Source organism: Nyctereutes procyonoides, unplaced genomic scaffold (assembly GCF_905146905.1).
Source record: "Nyctereutes procyonoides isolate TBG_1078 unplaced genomic scaffold, NYPRO_anot_genome, whole genome shotgun sequence".
Taxonomy (NCBI): domain Eukaryota; kingdom Metazoa; phylum Chordata; class Mammalia; order Carnivora; family Canidae; genus Nyctereutes; species Nyctereutes procyonoides.
Window position 1 is genome coordinate 44,486,507 of NW_026575043.1, and position 27,922 is coordinate 44,514,428.

The window sequence follows — 27,922 nt, forward strand, 5'->3', positions numbered from 1 at the left end:
CCCAGCTTGACCTCCTTACACGAACTGCGTGCCCTTGAACCCACATACGGGCTTTCCAATCGACTCAGACCCACATGCCAAGAACTTCTGCAAGGACCATGTAGACCCAAATGGATGCCGGTGCTGCCTCTCTTTTCCTGCGTGATCAAAGGAAGGCCCCTCCACTGCCTGGGGCCTTCACAGCATGGGTAGCCAGTACGTGCCTCCTCCCCCTTCACACGTCCCCAGCACCTGCCTGGTGCTCTCGGTTTCTCTCTGGTGCCCTAGCTCTGCCCCTGCAAGGCTCCAGCAGCAAAGCTGGGAGGATCAGCATGCATACTGGCATGCACATGCACACACCCACAGAAGCATTTTCCAGTAACTGTGGCCTGCAGGCCGCGCTTGCTGCCAGCACTTCTGAGCACAGCCGTCAGGGAATGCAGTGCGCTTTTTTTTTTTAACACCACAAAATGTTATCGTTTCCGTTTTATGAGCCCCTAGTTCTAGGATGTCCATAAAATCGTTCCAGTCACATCATCTCCCAGATACTTAATGAAAGAAAGGCAAACAGCCAAAATAAGAAGGCTCAGTTTTCTAGCTTTTGTGCTACCCTTACTCTCTCTCCCCACCCACAGAAGGCCAGCTTTTCTCTTTGGCTAGACTTGTGCTGGCTCCAGGGACACATGGCATTTGAGGGATGGGGTTGCTGGACTGACCCTCCCTCACTGGGTTGTTGAGACCGCGTGGCCCCGGTGGGGAGGGAACTGCAGAGCCCTGAATGCCCCTGGCTTGTCCCTATCCCTGGCTGCACTCACCTTTTTGACTGCTGCAGGACCAGGGGGGCATCCAGGGCTGAAAGGTTGGGCTTGGCCTTATGGAGCCAGCCTGTGAGGTCGTAGCGCACGGGGTCCTGTCCTAGCTGGTGGAAAATCTCGAACTGGAGGGGCTGCTCACAGGACCGGAGGGCAGAGGTCCCTGAAAGCAGACCTAGCACATGAGTGTTGGGGCGTGCAGGGGGCGGTGGGGGCGGTGACACTCCACAATCACTTGGCAACACCAACAACACACTTTTTTCATTTAAGTATATTTCCAGGTAGCGAAAGCTAACAGTTCTGGGCACCCGCATCACTCCTGGTGTACGCATGTCCACGCATTATTTCTAACCTAGAATCTATTCCTCCTGCTTTCTGAAACACAGGATATCTGTTTTCCCCAAATATCTTCAGTGCATACAGTGTTGATGATTTTTGCCATACCCATGTACCACCTGGGTTGTTATTTACTTGATATTTTCTTTAAATAGGCCAACATTTATAAACAGGTGAATCCACTTCATAATGAAGCATTACACGACAGGTTTGGTGTGCATGCTCTATTTTCTGGAAATAAGTATACAACCATTAAATATTTTGAAAATATTTGTGTGCCACCGAAAAGCGTCCTGAATGGTACCAACCAATTAAAGGCATAGCATACTCTTGGGAGATGTTGACACGCACTTGGTTGCGGGGTCCAGGCCAGAAAAACAAAAAGGCCTGGAGCTTCGAGAGAAGGCCTGCATTCAAGTCCTGACGCTACCATTTACTACTGTGTGACAAGGGCCAAGCATCTTAAATCACTGACCCTCAGTCTCTTCCCTTATAAAATGTAAATTATATATATACCTCCCAGGATGGCACAAAGCTTAAAGGAGATAATGTGCTTAAAGTATGTTAGCATGGTGCCTGGCACTCAGCTGTCACTCGGTAAACTGTAGTGGGTGTCACAGCCATTTCTTGCATTCGATCTTATGCCAGTGTTCTAGAGCCAAGTGCTCATCTCCAAATCCTAGCACTCAGCATACTGCCTGGTACATGAATGGAGTCCAGGAGTACATGTGGAAGGAAGGGAGGAAGGGACTGAGGGAGGGGGAGAGGGAAGGTAGGGATGGGGGGAGGGAGGGAGGGTGGGATCCTGGTCATTAATCATATCGCTCTACTTGCAGTGATGCTCTTGGGTTGAGTAATGGCCCCAGACCCATTACCCTCAGGAGTGGTCATACTGTTCCGGTTCTTGTACGTATTCTGAATGTCCGTGAGTTCCCGTCTTCCTCCTGTCAACGTGCCAGCATGTTCCAGGGCCCCCATCCCTCCCTCAAATGCTAATTTGCCACTTCTATGCCGCAGTGAGGGAGGAAACACGAAACTCGCATCTCTTGGAACTCCGTACACAGTCACCGCAGTCGGAGAGTCTGCAGGCTTCCGACGAGCACGGGACACAGGTTCTGCATGGGCTTGGCTTCCTGGAGGTCTTTGAGCTCGATACCCAGCTGACTGAAGTTACCAGCAAGGGAGGCTTCTAGTGAAGTCAAGTGTCCCGTCATCAAGGGCTTCCAGGAGGCCTTTGGAGCCATGCAGTCCCTGCCCTCAAGGGGTCACCTTCCAATGAAAGCCAGGTGACACAGCGCCCACCTGGGTCTGGCCTGTACGTCCACGCTGCCTGTACAACGTCCGAGGTATCTGTTTGCATGGCCACTCCCCAGACTGGACTGGAAGCAGCTTGAGGGCAGCGACCATGTTCATTCATCATCATGTCTAGCGGCTAGCACAGAGCTGGGCTCTGAATGAGGACCCCAAGAGCATTTGGGGAGGGGGGCCAAAGGTGAGAGAGTCCTGTTTGCTGAGACCCCACCGGCCTCTGCTGGACATGCACTCAGGCATGATGTCACCTCTCGGGTCCCTGAAGTGAGCATTGCTGGGCTGGTTTTCTAGAAGGTAACACTGAGGTTCAGAGATGAGACCACTTGGCTAAAGTGGCACAGCTCGTGGGGCAGAGCCAGGATGAAGACACTGGTCTGATGGCCCAAAGCCTGTGTTCATCCCCGTTGGTGGCCTGATACACAAAGAGGAGAAGCGTCACATTTCCTCCCGGGTTCGCCCCAGGAAACCACTCCCCGGCTCCCAGGGGGCTGCTCTGCTCGGTTCTCTCACTCTTCCCTTTCTTCAGGAGGTGGTTTCAACACAGTTTGTTCATCCAAGCATTTCATGGGCAGTGTTTGCTCTCAGGAGCCCCATACAGAGCCTGACCCAGTATATCTCTGTTGTGGCCCTGCACCATCACCTCTCCAGGACCCCAACCCCCCCAGACTGGGGTTGGGGCTTCTGGGGCACCGTGCCCCCGGCAACCACCCTCTATGTCTGTGCTGCAGAAGCCTGTCACCTGACTGTCGGCTGGTCCTGTGCTCCACGGGGCTGCCCGCTGCTCACCCAAGACACTCAGTGGAGAGGTAACAGCAAGCGCTGGGTTACGAGACAGCATTCTCATTAACTCAGAGCTCATCAGAAAGCCCTAGAAACAAAAGACCTTTTTTTTTTTTTTAACCAAAATATCTGAAGTAATGAGTCTATCTCTGTCTGGTCAGGACAACAAATGTTAACAGTACCCTCCTGGGAGCGGCCAGCACCAGAGCATCCTGCTGGGGGTGTCTGGGCGTGGCAGGTCAGGCCTCACAGGAGGAGAGGGGACCACAGATCTCTGCGGATCCCTGCCTGCCCCCACCATGCCCTATGTGACCTTCTCCTTCTGAGCCTCCTCTGTGTCATTTGCCTGAAAGTCAGGACAGGAAACATCCCTTTGGAGAAATCCACCTCCTTTGATTCTGGATTGGGGTCTTTTTCCATATTCATCTCTTCTATACCAAGGATTTGTTGGGGTCTTCGGGCCAATGCCATCCTGGGTGCTGAAGGGGGGCAGCTAACCCCTGCCCTGACGAGCTGACGTTCCCGTGAGGACAGATGCGAGCTGTCTGGCATGAGGGCTGCAGGGGAGACAGGAAGAGCAGGGGAAGGGGGGCCCAGGGTACGGGTGGAGAGAGGTCATTACTTTTCACAACATGGTCAGGCAGGCCCCTGAGACCCGTAGGAGGTGAGGGAGCCGGTCACGTGGAAACATGGCGGAAGAGCATTCCAGGCAGAGGGAACTGCCAGTGCGAGGCCCTGAGGTGGAAGTGTGCTCGGCAAGTTTGAGGAGTAGCCAAGGCAGCGGGGTGGCTGGAACAGTGACTGGAACAGAGCAGGTGAGGAGAGAGGAAGGGAAAACAGCAGATGTCCACAGACGCCCTGCTGTGTTCCAGGCCAAGAGGAGACAGCAAGGAGCATAGGTGCGCCCTGTGCGCTCCACGGTCACACAGGCTGGTCGGGGGAAAGAGGACAGGAAAGTGAATGAGCCCCGAGAGGCCCCTGAGGGAAAGAACCAGGGAGTCAGGCTGGGTCAATGGAGCTACAGAAGGAACAGCTTCAGACAAGGCCTGGAAGGTCTCTGAGGAGGGGCCCTCTAAGCACAAAGGGGAGGGAGGAGGATGTAGAAGGGCTTTGCACACATTAGTTCCTCCATCCTCACACGAGCCCCCTGGGGGGGGGGTGTCACCATTATTCCTATTTTACAGGCTGCGGAAGTGGCTTCCCAGAAGTCACACACATTGCCCTCAAGTAGTAGAGTTGGGATCCAGCCCAAATCTCTGGGGTTTAAAACCTTGCTGAGCTTTTTTTTTTTTTTTTTGTAAAGATTTTATTTATTTATTCATGAGAGACACAGAGAGAGAGGCAGAGACACAGGCAGAGGGAGAAGCAGGCTCCATGCAGGGAGCCCGATGTGGGACTCGATCCCAAAGGCAGACGCTCAGCTACTGAGTCACCCAGGCGTCCCCGGTTGAGCTTTTAATAGCTCAGGCTTCTGGCTTCCTGAGGATCTGAGGGATGTTCCTCCTCCACTCCACAAAAGCACTCCCAAGCCCTGGTGTCATTCTCCAAATATAGGGGCTGCTTTCAGAGCCCAGAGAAGGGTGGCAGGTCTGTGTGGCCTTTGGAGACAGGACTCCCAGGCCCAGCACTTGCTCTCATTTTGGATGCCTCCAGGGCCCTATAAGCCACCTGGCTTCTCTGAGGCCTCAGCGACCCTGCTGTGGGGTGCATTAGCACCCACAATCCGACGCTTAGACTAAGGGTTCACTCCTAGCCATTCTCTCTGCCTCTCCATCCTCATTCCCCAGCTGGTCAAGAGGCAGGTGTACTTCAGAGGATAGAGGTGACCTCGAGAGAGGAGAGGTAATCATCCCTGGGAGCCAGTAAAGCTCTAGGACCCTGCAAGGTGACAGCAGTCCGGGGCTGCATCATGACTTGCTCGGCTCCTGGGCACTTTTGTCTTCATAGGCTGCCCCTTCTTCCATTAAAATATATAAAAGTTATTGGGGCTCCTGGGTGGCTTGGTGGTTGAGCATCTGCCTTTGGCTCAGGTCGTGACCCCGGGGTCCTGGATGTGAGTCCCACATTGGGCTCCCTCTGGGGAGCTTACTTCTCCCTCTGCCTCTCTCTGTATGTCTCTCGTGTATAAATAAATAAAATATTTTTTAAAAAGTTTTATTTCATGACTGTTGATATCAAGGCAAATAATAAAATAATACTAGTAACACATAAGTACCCTATATGAGTCTGCTACAGCTGCCATAACTGGGGATACCATAGCTGGGGGGCTTAAACAATAGAAATGTATTTTCTTAAAGTGCTGGAGGCTGGAGGTGCAAGGCATGGGCAGGGCTGGTTTCCCATGAGGCTTCATTCCTGAGCTTGTAGCTGGCTGTCTTCTCCCTGTCTTTTTGCTCCATGCACATCTGAGTCCTGATCTCTTCTTTTAAGGACACCGGTCACATGAAATTAAGACCTCACCTAACTTTAATGACCATTCTAAAGACCCTCTCTCCAAAAACAGCAAATGCAGGCACATTCTGAACTCCTGGAGTCTGGGACTTCCACACATGGATTTGAGGTGGGATACAAGTCAGCCCATACCTAACACACACGTACACGTATACATACACATACATGTACATATATACACATATACATATATATCATATTTGACCTAAAAGTTCATTTTTTTCTTCTTCTTTTAACAGAAATTAGAACATGTGCATGGGCCCCTAAACGCTCTGTGCCTGGCGAAGTCAGCCCTGGGACGACCACATTTGTGAGGCCAAATCTTCTGGGATTCGTTTGGGTACTGGTGTCCTGAGCTTGCACTGGGGAGAGTAGCCAAAGCCCTCAGATGTTGCCGTGGTTTCTGCTCAGAAAGTCTGGTCCTGATGCCAGTGCAGGAAAACTCTGTGAATGTCCCAGAGAGAGGCCTCAGCTGGTCCCTTTAGGGTACAGGTTTTTGCTGTCACTAGCCCAGCAGACAGTAGCAAAGAGAGCTGTCATCTGTCTTTCTCCAATTTTTTTTCCGAGTTTCCCATAAACTACTCCAGGTGGACGCTTACCCCAAACATTCCATGGAAACGGCATTTGTCCCAGTTGCCAATGACCTCCATGTGGCCAAATCTATGGCTATTTCTCTGCCACACCTCACCTGAGAGGCCAGGTGAGGCCAGTACCCTCCCTCCTTCTGTGGCTTCCAGAGTGCCACACTCTCTCAGCTTCCTTCCTGCCTCCTTGGCTGCTTGTCCTCTGTTGCATTTCCTGGTCCCTGGCCTTATCCCTAGGCCTTGACACTGGAGTGTCCCACGGCTGAAGCCTGGACCATCTTCTCTGCCAACCTGGATCATCTTAGTGATCTCAACCAGAATTGTGGCCCCCAATCCTCACAGATTTCCTCATTTTATCATCCATCTCCTCTGCTAGAATGTCAGCCCCATGGAGACGGAGATATTTGTCCTCTTTGGAGATGTATGTCCTGCCGTAGGACAGAGGCTGCCACATGTTAGGTGCCCCATAAATACTGCTGAATGAATGAGCCAGGCCAGTGGGGACCAGGAAGATCTCAAAGCGGATCTGCCTTCGTTGATGCCTGAGGGCATCTGGGTGGAGTGGAGGGGGGCAGCAGTGTCACAAGAGAGATTTCGATCCAGACAGACGTCGTTTTGCATCTGCCTGCTGACACTCCCCCTCTGGGTGACCTTAGACATCTCTACAAGCATCCCTCTGGAGCTCAGTGTCCTCATCTTGGGGGAGAAGAGTATCAACCACCAGACTGATGACAGAATTTGATTAGACGGCCTCCATGAAGCTCTGAGCACCGTGCCAAGTGCGCAGAATGGACATCACTCCTCCAACCCCTTAACTGACGGGGATAACAGTCTTCATCGCCATCAACAGCTCGGTGCTCATCCATCAGCGCTCCCTCACTACTCTCAGAGGCTGAAAACAAAGCTGATACCTCTCTCACCCAATCATTGTCGCAGAAATCCTGGTGAAAGGCAGGTGACCCCCGCCCCCCAGCCCTCTTCATGTGAGCAGTCCATCTGGGGTTATTCGAGGCTTGCTCAGAGTCACATTGGTGAAACATGGAGAGTCAGACTTGAACTTGGGGCTGAATGAAGCCAAAGCCCGCATTCAACCTGTGGTTCCATCTAGATGTCATGATTTCCCCTCCCCCCCCAGTCCAACTCCTTGCCAGGTGCTGTGGGTTCCACCTGCTAAATACCCCCAGGCTCCGCCCACCTCCCTGACTGCCTTCCATACCACCACATGCATGAACTTTCCAGAACATAAATCTGACCATACCTCCTGCTGCCTGGAATCCTTCATGGCTTCTCAGAGCTCTAGGGCTGAGACTAATGTTTTTTGTGTGGCTCACAAGGGCCTCCAGCGGTCTGAGCCCCAACAACATCTCCAACCTTGTTTTCCTGCACTGTATCTCCTCTTCTTTGGCAGATTTGCCTGCACGTCTGTCCCCCCGAGACCCTCTGGCTCCTGGAAGAATTTGGTCTGCCTGACAAGCACCAGGGTCTTTCATCTAAGGTTCACCAGACAGGGACAGGCTTATCTGTTTGCTTGTCCAGTCTTTCCCCCCATGTCCTCCCCCGATGAAGACATGGGCCACATCTCATGGCTGGCTCATCTGGGTAGTGTGGTGCCCAGCACACAGTAGCCAGTCAATACATGTGTTGACTATATTGATAATTGGTTGATAAATGATTGATTGAATAGTGATTAATAAATAATTAAATTGATTGATAAATGTCATTCATTAATAAATGAATGAAAGCACACACAGGCATAGGCACAGACATCTATGCACTCAGATGCCTCCACACCCCACCTCACCTCGTACAGGCCTTATTGGGGCTTTCTCTGCAGCAGACAAGGACAGATTCAAACTCCCGGGCTGGACAGAATGCCCTTCTCCCTTTGTCCTTTGCCTTGACTCTCTTACCTCCGGCCCCAGCTCCTTTCTTCTCAAAGGCCGCACAGAGACGTTCGAGCACCACGCTGTCACTGGAGCCCTCCACCCGGACCTCTTCATCCAAGAGCCAGAAAAGGCCCCTGGCATCCTCAGCACCTCCAATGGCTGGTAAGCGGACCTGGGGGAAGATTCCAGGATCACCGTGGAGCCCTGATCCCAGACAGAGGCTGGTCCTGGGCTTCCCTTCCCACCTCTGGGAGTCGGAAGATCTGAGTCCCTGGCATCACGCCTCAGACGTGCCGGCCCACATCCATGCTCCCACTCACCTCCAGACTCCGGTATGGAAACCTCAAAACTATTACCCCCTGCTTCAGGAGGTCCGAATCCGGCCTCTGTCCTCACCTCCTGTGTGACCTTGGGTAACTTACTGCACCACTCTGAGCTCATTTCCTTTTTATGTAAAATGGTGACTGCCGATACCTTGTCAGAGGGCTGCAGCGGGGAAGTAACAAGGGAACACACTCTGTGAATCATGCATTCTAGATACACGCAGGCGGCTGTGTATATTTGTGCACAGCCAAACATCAAAGGATTAATTCCATCTGCATCACTTCTTAGAAGTCTGTATTTTTTTAAACTAAGATCTTAAGTGGAAAGTGGGGTGTTGAGTACCCAAAGAATGTTCTAGAAGAGAAGGCGAACTTGGCTCAATAGCATAGGCATGGGAATTTGAAATCCAGTCATGAGCTTCAGAAACCATCTAGGCAACTCTGAAGTTTTGTTTCTAGGAACCAGAGAGCCCTGGAGATGCTAAGCAGCTCATCTGAGGCCCACAGTGAGTCGGCATCACCAAAAATGTCACCAAGGGGTTATGGAGGAAATGCATATGATGCATGGGGTGACTGGCTGTCCCTTGGCGACTGGGACTGAGGGACCTCCCAGAGCATGAGGATTTCAGAGCTGTAGCCAGCAAAGTCACTGGCAAACCAGGGCAGCTGGGAACCCCAGCTGGGAAATATTGGGCCTTGCCCCCAAGAGGCCCAGAAAGGACAAGGGACATATCCAGGGTCACACAGAGAGTCACAGGGGCAGAACAGGAACCAGATCCCAGATATCCAGAGCCTTCACCTTGCCTTTCTTTACGGGGCTGAATTTAACAGCCAGCCCATCCTCAGAAGGTAGCTATTCCCAGCCACTGCCCCAGCGTCCAAGGAACCCCGTGCCCCCACCCCTCCTCCCACTCCTCACACTGCCCAGGTCACCCCTCCAGGCCTGCCTCTTCCAGGTCAGGAAGCACAATAGGGAGGGGGAACCAGCCCAAGAGGTGCCAGCTGGAAGCATAAACAGGTAGTGACCGGCAGGGCTCATGGACAAGGGTGCTTTGCAGGAGCAGGTGCAGGCCACTAGGAGCCAAGAGAAGGCTTGGAAGAGAAGGCCAGGGGTGGCCAACAGGAGACAAAGAATGACAAAAGTGGCAGCCTCACATGGCAGGAGGAAAATGTGACCTGTGGGACACCTAGCACATGCCATGCACCCTGCCAGCTGCTCTGTGTGCCACATCTCATAAACATTCACAACCATCCCAGAGCATGCTATTGTTCCCATTTTAGGGACGGAAAAAACTTGAGAGACCCAGAGATGTGAAGGGATTTGCTCAAGGTCACTGAGATTGGACCAGAACCGAGTGAGCTGAGCGAAATGGTTCGGGGCAGTTCTGAGGGACAGTTGAGCAGAGGAGGTCTGGGGTCACCCCAGGGAGCTCTCGGGATAGGGACAGTAAAGACTCAGGTATACCTGCAACCTAAAGCCTGTAAATGTGTGGACCCAGCGTTGCCCCCATTTTCCATCCACCATCGGCCCCTTCCCCCAGGCTCTTCCAGATATGGCACCTGCATCTGAACACCAGACCTTTCCCCCAGGTGTCCCCTCAGCTCACCACGGGCTGCCAGGTGTGAGTGCTGGCGAGACGTGGTGTCAGACATCAGGTAGAGAGGTAGTTCTCAAGCTGAAGGGGTTTGAGGATTCATCACCCGGGACCACACCCTCCGACCAGGCGGAGAGGGGTTCACCAGCTTCAGCGGTTTTAACAATGCCCATGGGTTTCCAAAGGCCAACAGCAGTGACAGCTAGTGGCTTAAAAGCTCAAGTCATCTTGTTATTTGCCACGTGGTGTCTGAGAGCCTCGGTTTGCTGGGCCCTGCCTTACCTGGGAAGGGTTCTGGTCCACTACAGCCACCGTGGTCCCCGGGGAAGTCTCTGGGAGGTCAAAGGGCACGGAAATACCTTCCTGGAAAGTGACAAAAGTTCAGCATTAGTTCCTTCTGTGAGCTAAACAGGGTGGAAAACTTCTGGAGGAGGAGAGATAAGTGAGGGCTGTCACCTCCCCTTCACCTTTTTTTATTATCATTTTTAAATCTTTTTTTTTAAAGTAAGTTCTACAGGGCACCTGGGTGGTTCAGCAGTTGAGTGTCTGCCTTTGGCTCAGGGAATGATCCTGGGGTCCCGGGATCGAGTCCCAAATGGGGCTCCCTACATGGAGCCTGTTTCTCCCTCTGCCTGTGTCTCTGCCTCTCTGAGCCTGCCAGGCGCCCACATTATTTTCTAATCGTGCGGCATAAAAATCTACCTTTCGGTGTGCACAGTGAGCGGCATTAAGCTCACTCATGTGTTGTGCAACTGTCACCGGCCCTCACCTCCAGAACTTTTCCATCTTGCAAAGCTGAGACTCCGTCTCCATTAGACACTGACTATCCACTCCCTTCCTCCCCCTCCAGCCCCTGGCAATCATCGTTCCACTTTTCGTCTCTGTGAATTTGACTGTTCTTAAGTATCTCATGAGTGGAGTCATACAGGATTCATCCTTTTGTGATGGGCTTATTGCACTCTGTATAGTGTCCTGGAGGTTCAATCTACGTTGCAGAATGGGTCAGATTTTCCTTTCTCTTTATGGTTGAATAATAAGGAGCCCATCGTGTGGATAGATCACATTTCTTTACGCCCGCACCCACCCACAGACACTTGGGCTGCTTCTACCCTTTGGCTACTGTGAGCAATGCTGCCGTGCACATGGGCATATATGTTTCTATTCAAGAACTTACTTTCAACTCTTTTGGGTTAGATACCCGCGGTTAGAACTGCTGGATCATAGGGTAATTCTAATTTTCTTTTTTTTTTTTTTTTTCAGAAAAATAGCATACTGTTTTTCACAGCGGCTGCTCTATTTTATAATCCCACCAGCCAGGCACATGGGTTCCAATTTCTCTACATCCCCTCCCACGCTTGCTGCTTGCTATTTTCTGGGGTTTTTGATCTTATTCATTCTACAGGGTATGAAGTGGTATCTCAGTGTTTTGATTTGCAGTTCCTTAAATTTTGGATGCTTATTGGCCATGTGTCTGTCTTTTTTTAGGGGGCCGGCAGGGAGGAATATCTCTTCAAATCTTTTGCCTTTTTTTCCAATCAGGCTATTTGTTTGTTTGTATCCTCACCGCTCAGGCTTTGGATGAGAAGAAAGGGGATAGACTAACATTCCAATAACATCCAGACACGTTCATCCTGCAGGCTCATCAGCAATTGCGGTGAGAACTTTATCAGAAGCTAGTCACTCAGTCCAAACTTTTCTAGTATTTACTGGGGAACTCACAAGTGCTGGGCCGAGCACTGGGTGTCAGAGGCAGCATGCACAAACTATGGTTATCGACGATCGCCATACAAAAGTCATCGGAAATGTCCAGGTGAGGCTGTGCATGAAGATGCCCGTCACAGCGTTGTTTACAAGAGCATCATCGTGGAAATCACCCAGATGCATAAAAGAGGGGTGAGACAGCATTGGATGTAACCAGTGAAAAGCATGATTGCTAAAAGTTGCAAATGGAACAAGAATACGTGAATAACACAGGAAAGTAGCAGACAACAAAATCGTGTGTAGGGAAGGATCGGAAATCTGCAGAGAGGACAATATATGGAAAATTAAGTGGTATAAAGTACAGACAGCAGCAACAGTGCTTGCCTGTGGGTGGTGGGGCTCCTAAAGGAGGTTGTTTTCTGCTTAGGGCCAGTCCCATGCACTTTCCAGTTTTTAAATAAAGAACATGTGTTGCTTTTATCATCAGAAATAAGCAAAAGGGTAGGCACCTGGGTGGCTCAGTCGGTTAAGCATCTGACTCTTGGTTTCAGCTCAGGTCATGATCTCAGGGTTGTGAGATTGAGCCCCATGCCAGGCTTCGCACTCAGAACAGAGTCTGCCTGAGATTCTCCCCCTCCCTCTCTCTAAAAAGAACAAAAAAAACCCACAAAAAAACATTCTTTCCCCTTCTATGTATCTCACTCTTGCATTTTCTCCCATCAAGAAGTGGAACCTATTTCCCCATCCCTTGAGTCAGGGCTCAGCTCCGGATTTGCCATGACCCACTGAATACAGAAGTGATGTCACCAGTTTCAAGCCTAGGGCTCAAGGGGCCCTGCACACTCTTGCTTGTCTCTTGGAACCCTGCCCAGCACCATGAGCACAGCCTAGGCTAGTCTACTAGTGGATAGGACATTCCTGGCACACAGATGAGTCATCCCAGCCAAGGCCTGCCTGGATCAGCTCATGGCCAGCTGACCCCCAGACACAGGAGAGAGCCACCCAGGACCATCAGAGCCATCTACCCACCCTGAACCTGCCCACAGACACAGAGTTTACTCAGCCAAGACCAGAGAGCTGCCCAGGCAATCCAGAGACTTGTAAGCAATAACAAAAGGTAATTTTCAAAATCACTATGTTCGGGGGCACGTTATTATCTAGCATTATTGTGGCAATTGATAACTGATACGGGAATATTTTTATTTCTATTTTACATGTGATAGAATCAAGAATCAGAGAGAGTGAGTGACTTTCCTACAGCCACATGGCCAATAAGTAAGAGGGTCAGGCCCCAGGGCTCATCATTTTAGTGTCACGTGTTTCAGATTTATCCACGTTGGTGCTTTCATGTTCATTGCTGTGCAGACTCCAACCAAAAAGATAAATAGATGTAAAAAAAAAGGGACCATAATTTGAATACCATTATCCAATTGATAAGCAAGATGGTCATTTCCAACATCATGCTATTAGCATTTGCTGGAGTCAAAGAGGTCCTTCCCCTTCAGGGAAGAAAGAAGCAGTAGATATGATGGGGCCATCCTGGGTGCTGGCAGCGTTCCACTTTTCACCTGGGTGGTACGTGCATGAGTATGTTCATTTGGATAAATTCTGTGGAAATGTAATATTTCCATTTAAACTTAAAAAAAAAAAAAAACAAGAAGAGAAGGGCTGGCAGGAACGTGCCTATGCGAGTTTCCTGGTTCACATTCTTAGGGTCTGGAGGGTGGCTCCTAGGAGGGAAGTGCATCGAGGACTTTGTTATGTATTGCCACCCTAGGAACCCAAGGTCGGGCAAACCCTCCCATCCAGAGTGTTCCCCTGGCCCCAGAGCACAAAGGGCTTTCCACAGGGAAGATGCAAGCCATGTTGGATGAGGAGCATCCAGCTCGGGCAAAGTGGGTGAGGAGGAACAGGTCACCCCAATGAAGGTGCAAAGCCTGGGGGGGGGGGGCAAGTTCCCTGGAGTTTGCGGACTGTAGGGAGCAGTGCATGGAGATAGGGGAGCGGCAGGGGTCTGGGGAGCCAGGCCTGGAGTCAGGGTTTCCTTCAGTGGCAGGCCAAACAGGAGGAAGCCAAGGGTTACCGAAGGACCGGACCGTTCCCGCAACCCTGGCTGACTCACACGCTCCCCAGAGCCCTGCCGATGGCTCCACGGCAGCCAAGTCGTACCTGCCGGTATCGCTCCAGTGTGGAGACAAAGGTCCGCTGGTGGCAAAGCAGCTGCAAGCGCTCATGAGCGTAATTGTGGCACAGCTCCTCGAAGGTGGCAGCCCGGTCCTTGCACTGGTGCCGCGGGTTCTGAAAGCCCGGAGAGTCCACCACCATGATGGAGGCCATGGAGAGGTGGTGGGAAGAGAAGGACCTGGGGGGAGAGGAGAGAGGCCTCAGGACCACGTGGGACCCTAGAGCCCAGATGGCCCCCGCCCCCCACTCCCCCATGACAGATATGGAGAGACTGAGGCAGCATGCTGGGTGGGCCTGAGGATCTGGCAATCTAGGGCCAAAATGAGGCTCACTGCTTACAGGCTGTGTGACCTGGGCAAGTTACTTAAGCTCTCTGAGCCAATGTGTCCCCAGCTGTTAAATGATTGTAGGGATGAATAGGATGATGCTAAGGGGTCAGATTCAAGGTTGAATCACGGGAGTCAAAGTGTGGAAAGTGCCTCTCAGGGATATAGCAGGCCTTCAGGAAAGGCTCTTTCTCCACCAGGCCCACAGTGGAGAAATGCCTTGCTTAAGGTCACACTACATATTGTCCATAAACTAGAACCAGAGCCTCCTTGTCTTTCTCAAGGACTTGTTGCAATAGAAAAACAACATGCATTTGGTATTTGGTGCCTCCATTTAAGATATTCTTTCAAGCCCTCTCCTCCTTGGATCATTTTTTTAAAGATTTTATTTATTTATTCATGAAAGACACAGAGAGAGAGGCAGAGACACATGCAGAGGGAGAAGCAGGCTCCATGCAGGGAGCCTGATGTGGGACTCAATCCCAGGTCTCCAGGATCATGCCCTGGGCTGAAGGTGGCGCTAAACCGCTGAGCCACCAGGGCTGCCCTCCTTCGATCATTTTGATGAATCTGTCTGCTCCTCCTATGATCATTTTGATGAATCTGTCGGGGTGGCCAGAAAAGGGATTATTTGAATCAACATGCAGGAGTTGAGAGATGTTGGAAATAGTCACACAAAGGCTCCAACCTTCCTTCTGCAGCCAGGGGGCTGTGTGTCTTGGGAGATCTGCCCAACCTCTCTGGGCCTCAGCTGCAAAAGGGTCAATGACGGACACACCCAGAAGGCTGCTGGGAGGGCTGGAGTTCATGAGACATCCAGGCTCTGAGTGCCAGGTCGGCGGGGGTGGGTACGTGCTTAGTAAAGGTTCCCTGCTATTATTATTAATTATGATTATTATCACGATTGGCCCTACCCTTTGCAGGGTGCTTGTTCGAATCTTAGCTCTTCTGCATTACCTGCCAAGGCTTTCTATCTATACAACGGGGCCAAGAAGATCAACCACCACATAGACATGCGTGAAGATTATCAGTTAACACTCAAGAAACCAGGCACCTACGAGGGGTTCATAGGTGGTGGGGGAGTGGGTTCTGTATCATGGAGGTTTGAAGGATGCGATGAACAGCCCCCCTCTGCAAGCCGAAGCAGCTTCTCCCGCCAGCTGTTCATTCCCTACCCCTGGCACTCCTTCCTCCAAGCATGCACGATCTCCTTGGTTTCTAGATGATGCGTCTGTGGCCTCAGATGGCAAATGCTCCAGTAGCCAGAGAGCAAGTGGATGCAGTGTCCCAGCATCATAGGAGAACCCCTGCTGCTCTGCTGCTCTGCACCAGCCTCGCCCCACTAACAGGCTGACCGAAGCCTAATGATGCCTCCTGCTCTCAGAACCGGGGAGAGAAGCCCTTACAGTGATAGAAATCAGGCTCCTGGCCCCTGCAGCCTGGTAGGCTCCTGGCCCATTCCAAAACGATACCTGGGTTGCTCCCCATCCTTAACAAAGAATTTTAAAAAGAAATGGATGAGAGCGTTGTGGTGAGTTATTCAGGGAAACCTAAAGGTGTCAGGTGGGAGCACAGCACTGTGCCCGCCTTCCAGCCCCACTTCTCTGCGCCTCTGTTACCTCAGCTGTAAAATGGGCACATAGTAAATGATACAAGACATGAAACACACGGAGTGCAGGCCCTTGCCTTTACTTAGCGGGGGCCCCCAAATTATTAGCTTTTATTGTCGGTAGTTTATGATCACCATTAGGAAGAACTGTTAAACACACACTATCTCTTAATCCTTGCAATGACCCTGGCGGAGGTGGGGGCAGAGCTATTTCACAGGAGCTGGAGGGGAGGTCAGAGAGCTGAAATGATTTCCCTTGGGTGACCAAGGGAGAATTGAAACCAAGCACCACCCAGCTCAAAAATTCACTCTTCTCTAGCCACGCCCCCCAAAACCTCACTGTGCTAAAGTGCCTGTGCTTGAGCTTATGTGGGTACCTGTGAAGAGGCTGCCATTACCTGTTGATGAGTGAGATCACAGCCGCAAAGAGCTCTTGGTAGAGGCCCGAGGCCATCCCCTCCACACACTCCACACCTGTCATCTTGAGCCCTGGAGTGGGGAGAGAAGAAAGGGTGGACATCTGTGGTCAGGCCCTTGTGTGAGGCCAAGGACAACATGCCCCAGCAATGGCTGCTGGCTTTAGAGAACCCCCTCCCTCATATTCATCCCTCCACTGCTGAAATCACATACCCATGCTCTTAGAACCAAGTTCAAGTGTCTCATCAGGACTTATGCAGTTCTGTGTCACCTGGCCCTACTTCTGATCCAACAAGCACTCCTACTAATCCCTGGGGGACCAGCCCAATGTCACCTCCTCAGGAGAGCCTGCCTTGACCACCCCCACCCCCGTGAAGCCAGTTCCTGTTCTTACCTTGCTTCTTTTGATTTAATTAATTCATTTTTGACTGAGTAATGATTGGCATACAAAAAGCTACACCTACCTATTTAGTGTTTCCATCCTGATGAGCTTGAAGGTAAGTTACGTCACCACAAACAGTGCCCTGCGCCTGTCAACTCTAGAGAGTTTCCTCCCTCCTTCTTTGTGTGTACATGTGTGATAAGAACACTTCATGTAAGATCTACCCTCTAAAAAAGAATTTTCATCGTGATGTGATGAGCCCTGGGTGCTATACTACATGTTGGCAAATTAAATTTAAATAATAATAAAAAAAAGAAAAAGAAAAAGAATTTTCAGTATACAATACAGTATGGCAGCCGTAGGCTCTGTGCTGCTCAGCGGACATATTCACCTGCTGATCATCTAATTTGTCTACTTACTCATCAGCACTCTAGGATTTATTCATCTTGTGCAAATAAAACTCTACCCTTCAGTCATTCTCTTCCTTTTTTCCCCGTCCCCTCAGCCCTGGGGAACCACTATCACTCTGCTCTCTGCTTTTAAGAGCGTGACTGTTTTAGATTCCGCCTATAAGTAGGAACATGAAGTAGATCATTCAGTCGTAAAAGGGAAAATCCAGCCATTCACTACAACGTGGATGAACCCAGACGACGTCACGCTATGTGAAACAAGCCAGACACAGAAGGACAAAGCTGCCCTTTTACAGTGCTGAGCTCATGTAGTCTTGCTTGTGCAGTTAGGTTGTTGACAACCTCCTCCCTGGCCCCGCACCAGGCTGGGAGCCCCACAAAGATGGGGACAGTCTCTCGGTGAGCTGCCTCCCTGAGCAGCCCGGCGCCTGCCACATAGTAGGCACTCAGAACATTTTTGCCGTTCCCTCTTTCTGGAAGGAAATTTGGCAGTTCTGTGTCAGAAGCCAAAACGTTCATAGATTTGGACTTAATAATTACACTCTCGGGCTTTTATCCTAATGAAATACTCAGAGAAACAAGGATTTCTGGGTACATATGTTCTCCTGATTGTTGATTAAATTGGATGAAAAGCGCTTTTTTTTAAACAACCTGCATACCCAACAATAGCAAATGGGTTAGATAATTTGTAGTCTGTACAAAGGAGTGCTTAAAGCCAGGCATAGACGAATATTGAATGAGAGGGAAAAGCGCCTACCTGTCACATTAGGAGGAATGAAAATGCTTAGCAAACTATTACTGTAGTCATGGTCTCAATTTTGTTTGAACACACACACACACACACACACACACACACATACACACAAGAGTGCACGTGTGACCTGTTAAAATAGCCAGCCTTGATGAAGGTGCATTGAACAAAGCAGAGTGAGAAATTAGGAAGGGATGGTCAGATCATAACTCCTAACCTTTACATTCTGCTTCAATCCATAGAATCAGAAACGTGATTTTCACATCTGCACCGTGCCTGGAGACACAGTTCTGCTTGTACACTCCAGGCAGCCCCCTGCAGCCCCAAAGCACTTCCCATCCCTCCGGTAGCTCCACCCCGAACCTGGGCTGTTGCTAGGCAACCCACAACCTCTCAGCATCTCTCCTAAGCCCATTGCTCCCCTGTCTTTTTCACACCTACCCTTAATACCTTGGCCTGAGAGGTAATTAGTGTTAATGTCTGAATGTGCATGCCCGTATGCTCATGTTTCTGTGCACGTGTGTGTGCTTCCTGCAGGGTGTGAGTGTGTGTGTGAGTGTGTGTGTGGTATATGTTTGTGCATGTGTGTGTACATGGATGTATGTGTGCTGGGTGTATAAGTATGGGGTGTGGGTGTGTGTTTCAAAGAGGAGGAGTAACCGTAAGCATACTCCAGCTCATACCTGGACCTACAAGCAAACAAAAGGTTAGTGGCATCCAAGTGACATTAGTCATCAAGCTGAAGTCCCTGGAGTGGAGCAGCTCTGAGGATCTAAGGGGCCTCTGAGAGGTGGGCCCCAAAACCACAGTTCAAAAACAGTGCTACCCACTAATGCCAGACTCTGCAGTCTCTGGGACAACCACTCTTAGTTCTCAGGGACTCACAGTCCCTGTGCCCTCACCTCCTGCAGCCAAAGCATCTGGTTGGTGGCGGCTGCAGATTTAGGAGCCAGTGGATCATGCTCCAGCAGGTGCCATACAAAGCCCTCTGGCTTCCCCCTACATCAGTTGAAAGCATCCCTATTCCTCCACCCACCTAGGCCGAAATCCTAGAGGCTTCCCTGGTCCCTCTCTTCCCCCCAGGCCCATGCTATCATCTCTAGTGTGAAGCAGACCTTGAACATGCCCTGCCCATCCCAGCTCTACTACCACTTCCTTGTGTAACCACCAGCATCTCATTAGGTGACCTGTGTAGGTTCCTTCATGGTCTCCCTTCTCCCACCCATTCCCCAGGCTTCCCTCTGGCTGAGCCATTTGAAGAACAAGTCAAATCATGGCATTTCCTGCCTGTGCTTCTGCATGGTTTCTCATGGGTCTGAGCATAAAAACCCTAGTTTGCAGAGTCTTATATGAGCTGACCACCACTACCTGGCTCTCCAGCCTCAACTACTACCTCCCAGCCCCTCTGGCCATCACAGACTTATTTCTATTCTTCAAACTGGGAGGCCAGCCTTTCCCCTGACAGGGTAGGGGGGAAAGATCATAACTCCTAACTCCTATGGCTCAATAAACATAACAGCCAGTGGAAAAGTGTTTTCCCCTTGGTACTGCTCACAGTGTCCCCTCTCCATAGCACAGGGTACCCTCCCAGGTTTCAGTAGAACCTTCAGGACCCTGGACAGAGCTACTTGGCCATAGCACTGTGAAGGTAGGGACCATGTCCACTTCGCCCACAGGTGCCTCCCTTGCACCCAGAAGGTCCGCATATAACAGGTCCTGGTAAGTAGGTGAAGGCCTGTTGGAATGTCCACAGGGGCTGGCCCATGGGAGGAACCCAGCCCACCCAGAGAGGCAGCAGTGTAGCACCTGAGCTGGTCTCCTCTTCCTCTGGACCCCGCCGGCTCGGCCCAGATGTCACTTGCTCGATGATCTGTCGCAAGTGGTGCTTGAAGGTGGCGGTGTTCAGCTCCTCATATTCACAGCCCAGGGCCTCAGCTGCATGGTTTGCCCACTCAAACCTCATGAACTGCTTCCGGCCCACTGCAAGAGGGACAAAGCAGAAGTATGGTGGTGAAGTCCTGGGCATGGAGTGGGTGGGCCCCAATGGTCCTCAGGGATCTCACCACTTCCCACCCTCTGGGCCACCCACCCTCAGCAGGGAGCCTCAACAACCAGCCTGGGCAGGGGTCAGCTTTCCCAAGAGTCATGCTTATCCTACTTCCTTGCAATTTGCATTGTTCACTTTTTCAAATCAATTAAAATTATCATGTGGACTCTCTAAATGGAGACTTGGGGAATTGTTAGTAAAAGTGTGATTTGTCCTCTCGTGTATCCACTTACATATCCATCCACTACCCCCTGCTGCCCACCTACCTATCCATTCAACTACCCACTCAGCCACAGACTCAACCATCTCACCGTCCATCCATTTATTCAAAACACACTTATTGAGCTCCTACTGTGCAACAGATAGCATTAGCCACTGGGAAATCAATGATGAGCAAGACAGATAAGGTGCCTGCCCTCACCTCAAGGTGCCTGTGCTTATAATCTATTGAGAAAGTAAGACAATAAATAAGTAAACAAATAGATGAATAAGATAAATTAAGGATAAAATTATAAAGTTTTTCCCCTTTAAGGAGAAAACAAAACCAAGTGATGAGATCAAGAGAAACAGAGAGCATCCCTGTGGATCCATGGCTGTCAAAGTGGGCTCTATCTGAGGATGTGATACCTGAACTGGGTTATGAAAAGTGAGAAGGAGCTGGCTACCTAAAGAACCAGGGGAAGAGCTTTAGAGGTAGAAGGAGGAGACTTTACAAAGACCCTGAGGCAAAAAATGAGCATAGTGTATTAGAGAAATGCTGAGAAGGCCAGGTGGCAGGGATATAGGGGGGGGCATGAGGAGGAATCAAACGAGTTTGAAGACGCAATGAGGAACCACTCTATGAACTATTATAAGGCCATTTAATATCAGAAAGGGAGACAGAACATGAGAGACTCCTAACTCTGGGAAACAAACAAGGGGTGGTAGAAAGGGAGGTGGGCAGGGGGTGGGGGTGACTGGGTAATGAACACTGAGGGGGGCACTTGATGGGATGAGCACTGGGTGTTATTCTATATGTTGGCAAATTGAACACCAATAAAAAATAAATTAAAAAATAATAATTTTTTAAAAAGCCATTTAAGATCAACACCAGCGATGTCTGGGTGGCTCAGTGGTTGAACATCTGTCTGGCTCAAGTCGTGATCCCAGGGTCTGAGGATCGAGTCCCACATCGGGCTTCCCGCAGGGAGCCTGCTTCTTCCTCTGCCTATGTCTCTGTCTCTCTCTGTGTGTCCTCATGAATAAATAAAATTTTTTTAATCTTAAGATCAACAACAAAGATTATACAATATGAACAATGTTTACATTAAATAAAAATCAAATTAGAAAACTGTACTAGAGTATGATGTCAACTGTATAAGTTATTCTAAAATGCTATAAAATGAAATAGTAAGAGTCACCTTGGTGACTCAGTTGGCTGAACATCAGACTCTTGATTGCAGCTCTGGTTATGACCTCAGGGTCGTAAGACCGAGTCCCACATCTGACTCCCTGTGGGGCGTGCAGCCTGCTTAAGATTCTCTCTCTCTCCCTCTGCCCCCGACCTTGCTAAATAAATAAATAAATAAATAGATAAATAAATAAATAAATAGAAAAAATAAATACATCCAAATATTAACAGTCATATCTGACTGTCATAGCTGAGTAAGGGTGTTTTGTGTTTTCTAAATTTTCTACAGGGTTTGCATAGTAACTTTGTAATCCAAATAACAAATTAATGGCTGATTAAAACAAATAAGAGTGTCATCCTTAAATAATTTCCTCCCATTGCTTATCTCCCCATACATGTGTTTCCTTCTTTGAAATAAAAATCACAAGTACCAACAGCCCAGCTTAAGGCAAAATTAGAAATTTAGACAAAGACTTAATGTGGGACTTGGATGCTACCCAAGGAAAAGGAGCTCTGGCCCCAGGTCACTGAGGGCCACAAATCGCCACTGCTTCTTTTTTTTTTTAAGAACTTACTTATTTGAGAGAGAGAGAGAAAGAGGGAGCACAAGCCAGGAGGGGAAGGGCAGAGGGAGAAGCAGACTGCCCACTGAGCAGGAAGCCTGATTTGGGCCTCGATCCCACGACCCCAGAGATCATGACCTGAGCTGAAGGCAGACCCTTAACCAACTGAACCATCCCGGCACCACTAGCCACTGTTTACTGTCATCCTCCTCTGTGCCAGTTACTCAGCCCTGATCATCACAAGAGACAATTCCTATTTTACAGATGATAACACTGAATCTCAGTGTTAATAACACTGAGTTATTAACTCAGTTACCAAGGAGGTAACGTGGTTAATAAAAAGTCCTGCCACTTGCAAAAATGATGAAGAAGGTGATGATGGTGGTGATGAAAGCAGTCACCATTCATTGACCCTATTTTATTCAACATGTCACCTTTGCACAGCTCGTGGCTTTTGGAGTCAGAAAGCCTGCATCAGAGTCCCAGGTGTGACAGGAGGAGAAAGCTCAGTACATGTTAGCTGTAATTACTTATCATCATCATCATCATCATCATCATCATCATCATCATCGTGAAGTCTTCACAACGGTCCCAAAGGCAGTCATATCATTCCCATTTTACAGATGAGAAAACTGACTCAGATACATCACCAGAAATCAGATGGACAGTAAGTACAAGAACCACTATTTCACCAAAATCAATCCTTCAAATATCACTTTTAGGAAATCGGCCATAGCCTTGTGACCCCACATAAGACTCTCTTTAAAATGGACTTGTTTATCTCTCTCACTTAACTAGACACATTGTGAAAGGAAATGTTACAACATTATCTTAAATGAGAACCCGTTGGTTGGAGGGAGTCAATTGAGAGGACGCAACCGCCCCCTTCACCCTCGAGCTGGCCTCCGGGCCACTGGAGGCTCCCCACCCCCTCCCCTGTCCATGAAGTGTACATTCCACCCACGTTCCCACAGCGGAAGCTGTCTTCAAGGACGTAGCCTTGAGTGAGGACGGTGTTGTTGAGACCATCTGGACTGAATATGTGACTCTGTATAAACTTTTAAGGTTCTGGTGGTGGGTGCGGAGATGTACAGGGCTGGCCAGCGGAGGCAAACCTCATAGGTAAGCTCCTTGGCTTATTACACCTGCTGCCCACCAATCTGGAGTGGCCGTCCGCTTTCTTTGCTCTCTCCTTGCCCTCAGTGAGCTTGGGCTAGTTTGCAAACCAACATCATTATCACTTGTCACAAATGGAAAGTAAAGATAAATATAATCCGAGCACCAAAGTATCATTCGATTCTAATTAGTTACCTGGGAACCGTAGGGTGGCTCTCTTTGTCAAAATGCAAGATTAGCGAGTATTAGAGATTTTAAAGACTGTTAGCCCTGAGTGAGACTTCTTTCTTCCTGGGTTGGAGGTTGAAAGGGAATTAAATAAGAGATAGTGTTCTAGATGGGCAATGTCCTGTCCCTCTCCTGCCCTGTCAACCCAAAATAGTCCCCCGCACTCCACTTGCAGTGACCTTCTGTACCTGGCTGAGCCAGGGAGGAATCAAGAAGGGAATTAGCAAAGGCTCTTTCTGAAAGGAGGAGAAGTGAATGCACTCGACCTGACTCCACATCCCGCCTGACAAGGGGGATATTTCTCGGTTCGATCGCTGAGCAGCACCCTGCTGGGGAAATCCAGGGAGCACCCAAGGGAGCTTCACCGGGATAATGCATTTTTAAAAATATTTTATTTATTTATTCACGAGAGACACACAGAGAGAGGCAGAGACACAGGCAGAGGGAGAAGCAGGCTCCATGCAGGGAGCCTGATGTGGGACTCGATCCCAGGACTCCAGGATCATGACCGGAGCCAATGGCAGACGCTCAACCACTGAGTCACCCAGGTGCCCCAGAAAATGCATTTTTGCTTCCAGTTCCCTGAAAGCTGGCTGGTGTACAAGAGCTAACCCATGGGTTCCTCTATCTTTGTTCAGTCATGGGTGGAAGCCAAAGCCTCCTCAATGGGGCCTGAGAAATTTGGCACCTGAGACAGGGACAGGAACACAGACACTGGACCGATAGAATCTGAGTCCCTTTCCCGTTTCCTGCCTTTCCCACTGCCAGTCTTTGGGCAAGCTGCACAGCCCTTTTAAGCCTCCATTTTTTCATCTGTAATATAGTCATAAAACCCCATGCACTTCATAGGGCTGCAGGGATGGGGTGAGATGCTTCCACTTACATGGGAGATACCCAACAGAGTGCCTGGCCCTGAGAAGGCGATCAGTAACTTTCTAGTCCTTTCTCTGCCTGTGAAAATGAAGAGGGCACCACTCACCCAACAGGGATTGTTCCATCCCAGCTGCTGCAGGGACTCCCTGTAGATCTGTCTATCCATAGCTTCAGGAGAGGATTTGGGGATGGATAACGAACCCGGGCACTTCCCATCTGGGCCAACTCTACAGAAAGGCGGACACGTGTTGGCTCAGCACCTCCCACCAACCTACCCCAAAGCCAAGGACAAAGCTGTGCTCGGAATGCCCCCGAGGTTGAAGATTCCTGTCCAAGCGAGGTTCATATACACAATGGCTCCCTCTCCTGAAAAGCCATCACTTAATGAACAAGGACAGCCTTCAAGCAGCAGCATGCGCCGGGCACTGTGCTAAGTGCCTCCTCTGACTCTTCTCCTTTACTCTCATCAAAAGCACTGAGATCATTCAAAGATGGGGAACGGACCCAGCAAGGTCTAGCTCCTGGTCCAAGGTGTTGCAGGGAGCAGGGGCGGAGCAGGATTCCCAGCCTCGTGTGCGGGTCTCAGACTGTGCAGTAGCCACCCACTGGTCTGCTTGAATAGAGTCTGTATGCTCACTGCTCTATCCAGATCAGAGCTGGCACCAGGAGGTGCTCAATAAACATTTGTAAAGCCGGTGATTAAACGATGGAAGCAATCGAGAAAGGAATGCATGCTTCTCCATGATGGCCAGCCCTGCCCACTTTCCCTCCCTGCTTGGCCAAGACGGGGAAGAGAGAATCTCTGTGTTCTGCTCTCTGCATGGCACCCGCCATCTGAACCTTAGAAACAGCCTTTTTGAACAGGAAAGATCAAACAAAAGACAAAACAAAAGTGAGAGAGGCAGAGAGACAGAAATGGAAACAGACAGGATGGAGCCAGGCTCCTCGAGGGCACTCTTTGTGGGGCGGATGTGTGGATGTCCTCCGGCCTCGAGCCCCCTCCAGAGGAGAAGCACACACTCAATCCAGGAGCTTTCTGCCACCCACCAGGAGGCAAGGAGCCATTGCCCAGAACGATGCCAAAGCTAAATGCAGAGATCATTTCAGGCTTGTGCATCTGGCTGCCAGCTATTCTGCTGGTCACTGGTGGGAACAGGACCCCAGCAGGGAGAACCAGTCTGGCTTCTGCACACTACATATAGGGATCCTCTCCCTCTTTTGCAAGCATCACACAGGACATGTGATGTTGAGCAGTAGGACACGCTCCCTGGCAGCCACCTGTCACTCCTCCTCTGTATCACCCACCCAGGAAAAAAAAAGAAATCAGAATGTAAATGTTTGACAGTATTACAAAGGTGACCTTACTATCATAACAGCAGCCAGCAGCATGTACTCTACACCTACCCCGTGCCAGCCTGGGCTGAGCACTGAACACTGCTGCCTCATTTAATTGTCCCCATGGCCCTGTGAGGAAAATGGTAACATCACCACTTGAATTATGAGAAAATCGGTCACCTCGGGGTGACCTTCCAAGGCCATACAGCTGGTAGGGGGCAGAGGCAGGATTTGAATTCATGTCTCCTGCCTCCAGCACTCAATATCCTAAGCAGGGTGCTGTGCAGAGGGGTCTTCTCTCGTAATGAGTATCAATCTCAAGCCAGAGTCTAAGGCAAAAAACTCCAGTGCCCTTAAAATCCCCACTTGAGAATCTCAAATTGCCTGTAGCAAATAGGACTGTAGCTTATCTTCCCAAGTCCAACGCAGCAAGCCTTCCCCCAGGCGGTGCACCAAAGGAAATGGGCGGCTTGCCTTTAGGGGCCGTGACTTAGGAAAAGATAGACACCTGTAACCACCAGCCTGGCATTCGCTTTGCATGCACGGTTGGATTTACATAAATACAACGGATGTGTGATTGGTACCACCCACCCTTGAATCTGTTCTCTATAAAAAAAAAATTATTTGCAGATGCCAATTCTGTTCTTACTCTTAGTGACAAATGGCCCATGCATCTCACCATGGCCTGGAGGAAGTCCACCCACCTGTGTCTACACTGAGGGTGACGACAGTCGTGCGACCTTGGCTGAAAAGCCAATCGCCTTGCAAGGTCTGCAGTCTGGGTGTTGTTAAGTAGTAGAAGCTGCTGAAACGCAAAAAGGAATACTGCCCTGCCCTAAGTCACACAGCCTGCAAGTGGCTGACCTAGAACTTGAGTCCAGGTCCCCGACCTCCAGGTCAGTAACAAGGGGTTAGGGGCAGTTCTGGTACCCTCACATATCCCGCTTTAGATCTAGCTTGAGCCTACACATGGGCTGTATGTAGGTCAAATCAAAGGGAAACGGGGACAGCCTTCAGATGGCAACATGGGACTGGGGAGACCTGCAGCAGAGCTGTCACAGCTTCCCATACCCCAGGGCTTCCTGTGCCCCGTCCTGATGAGGCGTTCCCTCCTGATGGCACTTGCTCATACAAGGGGAGGCTGGAAGGGCCGAGGAATTAAAATCCTCAGCCCTCAACCAATGAGGGCAGGTGATGCCCTTTGGGTGGGATAGCTGGGGTACGTGTTCTATGCTGCCCCCCAGAGGTCTCTGGCGGGATAGAGCCCCAGTTGCCCACAGGGGTAGCTGGCTTGATAACACACTCTTCGTGGCTGCCTCCCTTCCCTACTTCCCCTCCTCAAGAGCCTCCCAGTACTTCCTGGGATCACCTCCCATAGGCACCGTCTTGGCCTTGAACCCTTGCATCAGCAGCAATACCCACGTGAGGTGCTAAGACTCAGAGAAGGCCTTAGAGACTCATCACACTTAGCAAGATTTGGTTTGGTTTGGATTTCCCTTCAATTATTGAGGTCAAAGAAAGGTTCTCTGAAAGGGACCCAAGTCTTGACAGGCTATTTCTTTGTGTCTTTGTTCCTCTGAAGCCATTTGCTTATCTGGGGTGAGTGAGGTCTGGCTCCAGCCAATGTGCCACCAAGGGCAAGGCTGAGTCAGAAACTCTCCACATGGCAGAGTGGTATGGAAGAGGGCAGAGCGGCTACACAGCTGAGGCTCAGTTCCCCAAAGGGGCTCCTTACAGTTGTCGTTCCATGGAATGTACATCAGCGTCACCGGGAAAAAATGATCATATCATATCAAATTGGTCATTGCTTGGTGAAACAAGTTTCTTGACTGCAGGACTTCTCAGAGCCTTTAAAGTATATCTAATGACTCCCCAAGAAGGGGATACTCTGTTTAGACTAATTCGGCCTCAGAATGCTTTCAGGAGCGTCTTGTAGGTCTAACGTCCCACGAGACACTAGTTTAGGAAACACTGGTTTAGCAAGAAGAGCCCTCTAATGAACCAGGTGGCCCTAGACAAAGTGTCTTACCAGAGTCACTTACCCAAGGTCACTCTGCTGGTAAGGGGCAGGCTGGGATTGAATTAGAGGCTGCACAAGGGAGCAAATGAGAGACAGAAAAAAGGAAGGAGCAAGGGAATGTAATGGGACCAGTTTCTGAGTAGCTCAAATCCACCTGCACAGGCAGGTTTTTCCCTTTATGTTCAGTACCAAAAAAAGAGAGAGAGAGAGAGAGAGAGATAAAGAGGAAAAAAAAAATAATACAACTGTTTTCCCCTGTGCGCCATGAGTTTAATTGCTATCAATGACTGAGGCCTCCTGCATTTATTAATAACCGAGTTATTTCTCCTTCCAACAACTTCCAACAATAGCCATGCTGTTGCTGAATTACTGAACATTATGTGACTTATTTATAACGCTGGTGCATCTGGGTCACATTTCCTCACACAGAGGTTTACAATTCGGATGCCTGAGAAGAAGGCCACCTGCAGGGAAGAGATGAGCCTAGAGGTCTATAGATGCTAGAAGGAAAAG

The 27,922-nt window shown here is 50.0% G+C and overlaps 1 protein-coding gene across 1 annotated transcript in view; it reads right to left on the reverse strand.

Moving 5' to 3' along the window:
• MYO18B (myosin XVIIIB) overlaps window positions 1-27,922 on the reverse strand; it is a 256,494-nt gene that overhangs the window by 167,331 nt on the left and 61,241 nt on the right. Inside the window, 6 exon segments of the mRNA XM_055323213.1 lie at window positions 795-954; window positions 8,164-8,311; window positions 10,340-10,420; window positions 13,928-14,120; window positions 16,276-16,366; window positions 19,644-19,817. Coding sequence (XP_055179188.1) covers window positions 795-954; window positions 8,164-8,311; window positions 10,340-10,420; window positions 13,928-14,120; window positions 16,276-16,366; window positions 19,644-19,817 — 847 coding nt within the window.